At 29.4% G+C, this 10,008-nt stretch overlaps 1 protein-coding gene across 4 annotated transcripts in view; it reads left to right on the top strand.

Annotated features, from left to right (window-relative positions):
• The window catches only part of LOC101489799 (E3 ubiquitin-protein ligase BIG BROTHER), a 6,523-nt gene extending 1,016 nt beyond the window's left edge, over positions 1-5,507 (top strand). The window contains exons 2-9 of one of the 4 annotated variants that reach the window (XM_073370728.1): positions 5-50; positions 289-480; positions 1,316-1,541; positions 2,179-2,216; positions 3,911-3,955; positions 4,496-4,623; positions 5,017-5,125; positions 5,235-5,507. In XM_073370728.1, the coding sequence (XP_073226829.1) occupies positions 5-50; positions 289-480; positions 1,316-1,541; positions 2,179-2,216; positions 3,911-3,955; positions 4,496-4,623; positions 5,017-5,125; positions 5,235-5,285 (835 nt within the window). In that variant the 3' untranslated portion in view covers positions 5,286-5,507. Of the gene's footprint in view, positions 1-4; positions 51-288; positions 481-1,315; positions 1,542-2,178; positions 2,217-3,910; positions 3,956-4,489; positions 4,624-5,016; positions 5,126-5,234 lie in introns of all 4 variants that reach the window. The other 3 variants (XM_073370727.1, XM_073370729.1, XM_027336479.2) reach the window with 3 other exon arrangements.
• Positions 5,508-10,008: the final 4,501 nt, after the last annotated feature.

Raw genomic sequence — 10,008 nt, 5'->3', positions numbered from 1 at the left:
TCCTGCTAAATTCACCATTTTCTCTTCACTCACACCAACCAACATCAAAGGTTTTTCAAAATAACAAACTTTTTGTTATTTCACAAAAATTAAACTAACTAACTGTTCATATTTCAAACCAAACATTTGTTGGGTCTTACATTGCTTCTTTTTGGGCTTTATTTAATTTATTTTATTTTATTTGTTAAGATTTGGTTTTTGTGTTTTGTTTTTTTGTTTGTTGCATTGTATTTTGCTATGAATTTGTTACTTAATGTTTTTTTTTTATATTTATATTTTTTTGTTTAGGTGTTACTTTTGAAAGGGTATAGTGATTTTTATTTGAGAAATTGCAAGATGAATGATGGTAGACAAATGGGGGTGCATTACATGGATGGTGGTGGATTTCCTTATGGTGTTAATGAAAGCTTTGTGGATTTCTTTCAAGGCATTAATCATGTTCCTGTCAATTATGCCTTTCCTGGCTCAATGCCTGATCAGGTTTTTATTTTATTTTTTATTGTTATTTTTTGTTATTTTTTTAAACATTTTTTAGTATTTTTGTTTCAATTTTTGAATTTGTGGATGTTAATCGTTTTGGCTACAAGGTTTAGTTGATTCACCTAGTTGTAAATTGCGGTTGTGATTACGCTATGAACATTGCTAATGTGGCAAAATGCAGACAAATGTGAGATTGTAATTGTGGTTGCAATGTCATTGTAGAAACCTTTATATTGTGTATGCAATTGCAGACAATTTTGATAGTGCGGCAAAATGCAGGCGGCTGTAATGGTAACTGTGATGTCATTGCAGAAACCTTTAAAAAAATTATATTGTGGCTGCAGTTGCGGTTGTGGACTGCAATGTTGAACTATCCATGAATTTGAATCTGAAAATGTGTGTTGCTTCAGGAATTTGTTATGTTTTTATCATAAAAAATTGAATAATATTTCAGAATATGGGAACAAAAGCAGAAATTTGCACCCCTTATTATTATTGTTGTTGCTACCGCTTCCCAACAGTTTTGTAATAGAACTAGAGAGTTACTAATGGCGGTTGAATCTAGTTACTAATGTGACATTGATGACAATGATGAATTGTTAATTACTTTTCTTTGAGTTGAATAGCAGCAGTGGATGGGTAATTTCGTGAAGAAGCAACTATATGCCACCGACATGTCTTCCTCCCACCCATTTAATTCAAAGTCATCATAGAAAAACTCTCATAGTTTTGTTTTATTAACTGATAGTTTCCTATTTGCTCTATGGTTTGTATAATCTGATACTGTGTTATTATCAAACATTTTTGTGACTATGTAATCGCATGTTCTTTCCAGGATGGTGTCTACTGGTCAATGAACATGAATCCCTATAAGTTTGGAATGTCTGGCCCTGGAAGTACATCTTATTATAGTTCTTATGAGGTAAACGATCATTTGCCGAGAATGGAGAACAATCGGGCCGAGTGGGAATACCCTTCTGAAATGATCTCGGAGGAACCGGCTACATCAGATTCTCCACTTAGAAGAGATGGAGTTAGCATGCAGACTATCCCCGAAGAATGTTAGTAGAAATTTTATTTTCATTTACTGTAAGCTTAAGTCTATAATCACATCATTGTTTTTTACTATTTAGTTTTTGTTTCTTAATCAACATTATCATGCTAGCTGCAAATTAAGACCTGTTTGGATTGGTGTATTTTGAATTTATTTGTTGGCATAAACACTTGTAAGATTGTTGGAGAGAGCATATGGAAATAACTTATGACATGTCTATAAGCTATTTCATCATTTTTCATAAGCTCTCCATGATAGCTTTTGAAAACAACTTATAGCTTATATGAAGAAAAAAAAATTGAATTTACATAAGCTCTTATATGATGAGTTAATTAAGCTGTTTATCCAAACAATGTCTTAATGTCTATGAAGATAGAGCAGGTCTTTTTGTCTTGTTGGATTAAGCTCTTTCCCATTGTTATTGCTGTTTTGTTGTTGGGGTTGAAGCGAAATTGAGGTTTTAAACTACAACTGTTCAGAAAACATGAAAATGATAAGATAGAATCTTTATCTTTTAGATTTCTTTTGTAGACAGTCCAAATCATGCTAACCTTTTAAGTGATGCTTTTTTAGATGTTAATCATTTAGCAAAGCTATGAGAATCAAAATATGTTGTAATATATTTTTTTTAATTTATTCTGCAGGTAGTCCGAATCATCATGAGTCCAGTAGTAGTAGCCAGGTAGGAAGCCTTGTTACTATCAGGGTCTAAATTTTAGTCCTTTAACTAAATCAGTTTTGGCTTAAAAATCAGTCATTTGTTCCTATTTAGGAACACTGGGTCCCCTATGCTTGAAATTGGGGGGGACATTATTTCAACTATAGTTGGCTGAAAATAGCTTACTTTCACTTGAAATTTTAATCTAGTCACCATACACATTTTTGGATACAATAACCTTTTATGCTTAAATGTTAATTAAAATGAGTAGTTGAGAAGTACTTGGCTGATAGTCCCCTACTTTCAGTTTTGGAAATTAACTTGCTTGTTCTTTCAATATGTGACAAGTAACCTCTGTAGTTATTGATTTGGAAAATTGACAGATTTGTATTCCCTGCAGTAAGGGATACTGCATTCACGCAATTGAGACATTGGTCGCCATTCAATTAAGATTAGACAATCCAAAAAATGCATATATTTTTTTATAATTCAAAATATTAAACTTCGATCTGGACTGTACGATCTTGATCGAATGGCCACTAATGTCTGATCTTGATGGAACAGCCACCGATGTCTCGAGTGCGTGAATGCGGAGAATCTCTGCCTGCACGGAAGCTAGATCCCAAATAGACACTGCTTATGTTTTCAACGTTTTCAATGGTTTCAATTTGAGTAACACAAAATGCTGTTTTCTTAAAGGTCATAATTTTTCTTTTGCTAAACAAAGATCATAATTTAACATGCAATTTGACCATAATTGTTCATTCCCTAACTTATGGTCCTTAAAATAACCATGTCATTCAATGTTCACTGAATAAAGGATTTTATATAGAACTACATCTTTTCAGCTTGTAGGCTTGGTTTTGTTGTAGGGTATAATTCCAATTACTATGGAACATCAGGATTATCTCCTTGTATTGCAATTTCTGTCTTTTCAGTAACATCCTTGACTCGTGTCATCTATAAAACCGACAAAATGACTTATTTTCATTAATTGTTCCTTGCAACTTTGAGTTTTATGCCTGATTGCAATGAAACAAAAAGAAGTTTTGAAGATAGACCTCAATTATTTAATGACATCTTTTTCCGTCGTCCTTTGCTTGTGGTCCCTGTCTCATCTTCCTCCAACTCGAAGGGTTTTCCCTAACACTTGAGCAGCCATTGCACTGTTTTATTAATGCTAATAAATGTCCATGCCACTCCTTTTTGTGGTTCTTGTTGCTTAGACGTAGAACTTGAACAAAAAAGTTGAGGCTGAGTCGCGGACTAAGTTGCTATCTTTACGACATTCCTCGACTCTGCCTCAATTTTTCTGTTCATGTTCAACATCTGCAGCAACAGTTCCACCCCTCTCCTATTTACGCTAAGCTGAACCCCTGTCCTTCTTGTTGCTCCACATATTGTTTTTCTGTTCCTCTAGATCTCATTATATTAAGTCAAAATATAAGTCACAAAGATTTATTTTAATACTCTAATTTGTTTTCATATATGCTTATATACTGTTTTTTTTTCCTTATAAACTCTTATACTGGGAATCATCTTATTTAAAATGAATACTTAAAAAACAGTGTTGGGACTTGTGAATACACTGTTTAATTGCTTAATTTCAACAAGTTGATCCTTGGCTTCTATATGCTGTTTTCAACATGTAACTTGGCCATCAGAAGCAGTAAAAAGTGTATCCTCTGAATTTTCTAATCCACGTTGCATTGCTGCAGGTTATATGGCAAGACAATATTGATCCTGACAATATGACTTATGAGGTGTGCTCAAGTGTAATATGCATGCGTAATTTTAGTTTTTAAATCACTGATTATTATATTAGTTATAATTTAATAAACATCAGATGCTGTTAATTCATGTTGAGAGCATCTAAGATTTATTAATTTAAGATATTAACCATTAAGAGGGTTAGTAGGCAAGTTAACATGTTGCCAGATTCAAGTTTTTGTTTAGAGAGATTAATGATTGTTTTGCAGGTTTATGCATTTTTATAGTATCTTGCAAATGTTCAATATTTTTTTCTGTCAAGGACCACCTTTTCCAAAGGTTTAAGTTGTTTGGTGAAGGCTCTTGAATAGTTTTAAATCCAATAGTTTCAAAAGCATCACAATAATAACACAGAAACAGTGCTTATTATGACATCAAATTGGATTTCGAATGTTTGCTTTTACAAAGAAGTGCTTTGTTGAGAAAGTTGCTAATTTATTATTAGGATATTTTTCATCTTTCAGAATTTAAAATAAGAAGCAAAATTAGAAATTAAAACATCAATAACCATTGATATGTTTTATAAGTTACAGGAACTATTGGACCTAGGGGAGGCAGTTGGAACTCAAAGCCGAGGTCTTTCACAAGAACTTATCGATATGCTTCCGACCTCGAAGTACAAATTTGGTAGCTTATTCAAAAGAAAAAATTCCGGGAAAAGGTAATAAATATCCTTGTTCTCAACACTTTTCTCAAATATATGATGATGTGGATAATAAATATTTAGTGAATGAAGGCCAAAAGCATCTTATATTTGATAATGAGGTTAGTGTACAAGAGGAACGGAAACTTAATCTCAACAAAACTTAATCTTGATCTCATCAAAATTAATCTAATGAAAATTAGCGGTTATATTGAGGGAAAATTAATATATCTTGTTGTATTTATAAATTATAGATTCATCCACTTGTAATTTATCGTATTTTCATTCGGATTTTTCCATTTTTATTTCTTATAATTTGTTTCCTCTTTTCTTCTTCCCAAATGCCCTTGAAATAGAATGGTAAATTTGTTTCTTCCTAAATACTCATAATCAAATTTGCATTGTGAACAGGTGTGTAATTTGCCAGATGACATATAGAAGAGGTGACCAGCAAATGAAATTGCCATGCAGTCATGTTTATCATGGTGAATGCATTACCAAATGGCTTAGCATTAACAAGGTAATGAAACGCGTTATTCTCAATTCCATATTGAATCATGTTTCTATACAATTTGCGCCTTTGCAATCCACTATTCGTCACCTCATTTATTTTATCTTTTTCCTTTCAGAAATGTCCGGTTTGCAACACTGAGGTTTTTGGCGAGGAATCAACGCAGTAGTATCGGCATGGCGAAAAGGAGCTCTCTTGCGCTCTTTTAATTTTTGCTTCACATCCATCTCTCTCTCTCTCTCTCTCTCTCTCTCTCTCTCTCTCTTCTTTTAGTTTCTTACACGTAGGTAGGTGTAGTATGAAAAACTGTAGCACTTTTCACATGATACATGTTTTGTTTGATAGAAACATTTCAACAACATAACAATGGTTAATGTGTGATATTCTCTTAGCTTTGTGTCTACTCACTCCCCTTTGGTGTTTGGTATTGACAAATCTGCCTCTTACATATTGCTTTTCAAAGATGGATATGATGGACTGAAAAATGAAATATGTATGGAAGAGGGGTGATTTTAGTGTTTGATATTGTTCCTAATATTCTCCTATCTTGGATGTCTTCTTTATTTTTTAATGAAATGATAAAACAAAATCGCACACAACTGCAAATTTTTATGTTTAAATTTGAAACAATATTAGTATTTGTGAGTTAAGTTATGCATCCCATAATAAAGTTGTCAGAACTCGAGTATAATGTTTTTATGAAATATAACATGGACAAAACAAGGTTTTATGAAAAGAAGGAAAAAAGGTTTCTTCTATGTTATTATCCTCTAAGAATAAGATTGAGTCAAAAAGGAAAATGATTTCATTAAGACAAAGGTTGCTTTATTTAGATTAAGAGTTACCTTTTTATATTTTTAAATAAAAGTTACCTATACTTTAGCTTATTCTGATATACTTTTAGATATAGAGCGTTTATTTGGTTTTTATTTTTATAAAAAGATAAAGAATACTTTATTAATAATAATATAATACAAAGGCTGTATTAATGATTTAATTAGAATATATTTAATAATAAATATTTTTTATACTGTGAACAAAACATAATATAATTATGTAAAACTGTTTATAAAATGCATAGCAATATAACTTTTATTTTAATATTTTATGTATTCTTAATTGCCTCTATATTAGTTTTTTGTATAAAATACTATTATAGCCAACTTTGTAATTGTAATTGTAATAATAATAACAGAAAAATAAAAAAGGTCATTTGGTGTTGATGTTGAGTATTTTCAGTGTGTTAACCAATGATATGTATTAGGGTGAATCTATGGGTCAATTTGTGGCTTGTAAAATCAAAATCTGTGTTCTGGACCCGCAATTTGCAAGCTTCAAGGATAATAAGATATAAATGGAAATCTAAAAATAATTATTGTTGACATGTCATTGTGTGACAGGACTATTTATGCTGATGTGGAAATGTAAACAACAACTCATTTATAAATAAAAATAATGAATAATAAGATAGTCAAATATGAACAAAATTAAATCAAATTCATCCACAGCTCAAATAGAAAAATCCCATAATAAAATTGAATCAACGAAAGATAGAAGAGATAGGAATACGAATACCCACCTTTTTTAGATTGTTTGGTTTTTATTACATAGGGGAGAAATTTTATAGTGGGTTTGTGTTTATGTTGAATTTCTAGTTTTCAAGGGACATGAGTGGATAAATGAAGTAAATTATTTATTTGGAGTAACTAAGCATCCAAATCTAGTGTTTATGCAGAATAAGAGTTTGGAAGATCGTATTTTGGTTCGTCTTCCTTCATCGGTTCTTCCTTGAATGATTATATTGAAAATAGTTCAAGATGTATTTTTTTTTTCTTTGTGATTTTATGTAGGGGTATTAAAAAAAACCAAAAACTGAACCAAACTACTGAACTGAACCGAACCGAACTGGTTTTGAATTGAACTGATTTATAAAAATTGAGAATTTAACTGTTTTCGAACTTATTTTTTAAAACAAGAACTGAACCGAACCGCACCGAACCGATTTTCAGTTTAAAAAATCGAACCAAACCGGTTTTTAATTTGAAAAAACTGAACTAAACTGATTTTTATTTCAAAAAATTTGAACCGAATTTGTTTTTTTTATAAGTAATTAGGGGTAATTATATAAAATTTGACCTATATGAACAAAAAAACTAAGTTAAACCGGTTTGGTTCAGTTCAAAATAAAAATCCGATTCACTATTTTGTACAACCGGTTCGGTTCGGTTTTTTGAACTGAAAACTGGTTCGATTCATTTTTTCAAACTGAAAATCAGTTCGGTTCAATTTTTAAACGGTTCTAGTTCAGAACTGAACTTTGCCCACCCCTAATTTTATGGGTTTGATGACAATTTTTAGGTTTTGGTATTGAAAAAGATCATGAATTAATTTTTAGAGTTCAATTTTATTAAATTAAATAAATTTTTTATTTTATTTTTAATAAAAAATGTCTTGGCAACAACTTATTATTTAGAAATTAATTTTATATTTGTATGAACTAAAATTTTATTTAAACATTTAATAAATAATATTTTTATATATCTAAATTGCAAGTGATTCAAATTGCACCGAGGGAGATGATTAAATTTGTTATATGAGTGATTCTTCATTTCCTACAATAAAATAGTAATTGCAAATACTCTAACGTTTAAGTAAGTAACTAGTTGCTTATGTTGCTTTGAGTTTTCTTATGTTGCTTTGTTTTGTTTGCAAGTATTTCTTCCTCTACTTTTTGTCATCTTCTAAGATGACTCTTACATCGACTAGTGTTCTGGTGGTGGTATCCTTAATGAATACAATTCCTTCTAAAGATAACGAGGATGAAATAGTTATGTTTGAGGATAGCCAATACTCGACTTTAACTATTGGTGAGGTTGGCGAGCTCACCAAAGACAAAAAGATGTTAGCCCTCATTCAAAAGCATCTTTTGAAGACAAATGGAGAACTCGCAAAAGAGCTCAAAGCGAAAAAATATGAGATGTCGACTGTTATATAGAAGCTCGAGAAGTTGAAGAAGTCTAAAGTGACCGATAAGGCTGTAATTTATCTTTTTGAAGAGAGGAAAATGAAGTTTAGGTGAATGACTATTTCCACGTTGGAAATTATTTTTGTTTGTCAAATCAAACACTTTTTTGACATATGAATTTTTTAATGGAGAAAATAGAATGATTAAGTTGTAAACCTTTTAAGACATAAAATATCAATTAAAGAGAAAAAAATAAAGAGATTAAAAACTATACTGTTGCAAATAAATAAGATCAATGACTAAAAACATAATTTGAGAGAAAAAAAACTATCCATCTTCTATAAATTGTTAGTGAACTTCCACCAATTCATAAATTCAAACTACACAAATATATGCATCTTGTTTATTTTATTTTATTTTTATTAAAAAAAATTAGAATGAGAGCATAACGCCCTTATTCAAGTTAACAAGATTCTAAAATTTATTGAACATTTATAAAATAAAATAAAAATTCATATTTGTCTTCTTTCAATAATGGAGATAGAAACCACACATTTTGGTCAAATACTAGATTGTTTACTAAAAGAAACCATGGACCAGTGGAGTTGCGTTGATATATGCACCTTGTTAAGGTAAACAACAATCAATATTTTAGGTAGAACTAAGATTTTAGTCTATACTCTAAATGTGTATATACCAGTCAACCACGTTCACACAAAATATGCGACTCATGTTTTGTGTTGGTCATTGCTCTAATTTTTAGTTACCTTTCATACAGGCCCACATTCTCCATAATTATCTTGTTATATATATTCAGACACATATCACAATCCTTAGCCGGTCATTCATTCCAATGCAATACCAAGTTGTCTGTGAAATGTACGTGCACCCCTTCGTTTTTACCTCCTACCCCTCCAATTTATGATATTGATTATCTTACCCTTTTTTATTTTTCAAAAATTTCAGAATATTTGAAAGTTTGAAACTTTCAAAATTATTCATAGTGAGTTTTTATCTCTCTATATTTCGAAACTTTAGTTAAATTCAAAACATTCGAAACCTAAATCTATTATATATATTTAAAACAGACTCCCAAATGCCACCTCACCCCGAATTGCCACCTCATTCTATTTCATCCATCTATACAAATATTTCCCACATGATGCTCTCAATGTCTAATCTCCTTCCATCCTCCTGTCAATAATAATATTATTTTATTTTATAAATTTATAAATTATAAAATTATTTTACAATTATTTATAATAAATTTATAATTTATAAATTATTTTACAATATGATAATAATTTATAATTTATATTATTATCAAATTATTTTATAAGTTATTTTATAATAAATTTCTAAATTATTTTATAATATTATTAGTCATTTACCAATGGTAATAATTTATAATAAATTTATAACTTATAAAATTATTTATAATAAATTTATAATTTATAAATTATTTTACAATTTGATAATAATTTATAATTTATATTATTATCAAATTATTTTATAAGTTGTTTTATAATAAATAATAAATTATTTTATAATATTATTAGTCATTTACCAATGGTATTAATTTATATTATTAGTCATTAAATTCAATGGAAAAAAATAACCTAATCACTCATAAATATCTATCCTCCTTTAATGGACAATTATATTATTCCAATTACGGTGAGTAATGATTTTATAGGTTAAACATTCAATTACTTATTAATGTCAATTCATTTATAATTTCTTTCAATTTATGTCAATCCATTTTTTAGTAGCATTTTATACAATAAAAATATATATTCTTTTTGACAAAAAATGCACAAATTTATAAAAAATAATCATAAAATAAGAATATATGAAAAATTATTAAAAAAGTTACTTCCAATTATTAAAATAAACAAATTTATTTAAAATTATAATATATGAAGAT

This window comes from Cicer arietinum, chromosome 7, assembly GCF_000331145.2.
Source record: "Cicer arietinum cultivar CDC Frontier isolate Library 1 chromosome 7, Cicar.CDCFrontier_v2.0, whole genome shotgun sequence".
NCBI classification, from domain to species: Eukaryota; Viridiplantae; Streptophyta; class Magnoliopsida; order Fabales; family Fabaceae; genus Cicer; species Cicer arietinum.
This window is presented reverse-complemented; position numbering and strand designations above follow the sequence as displayed.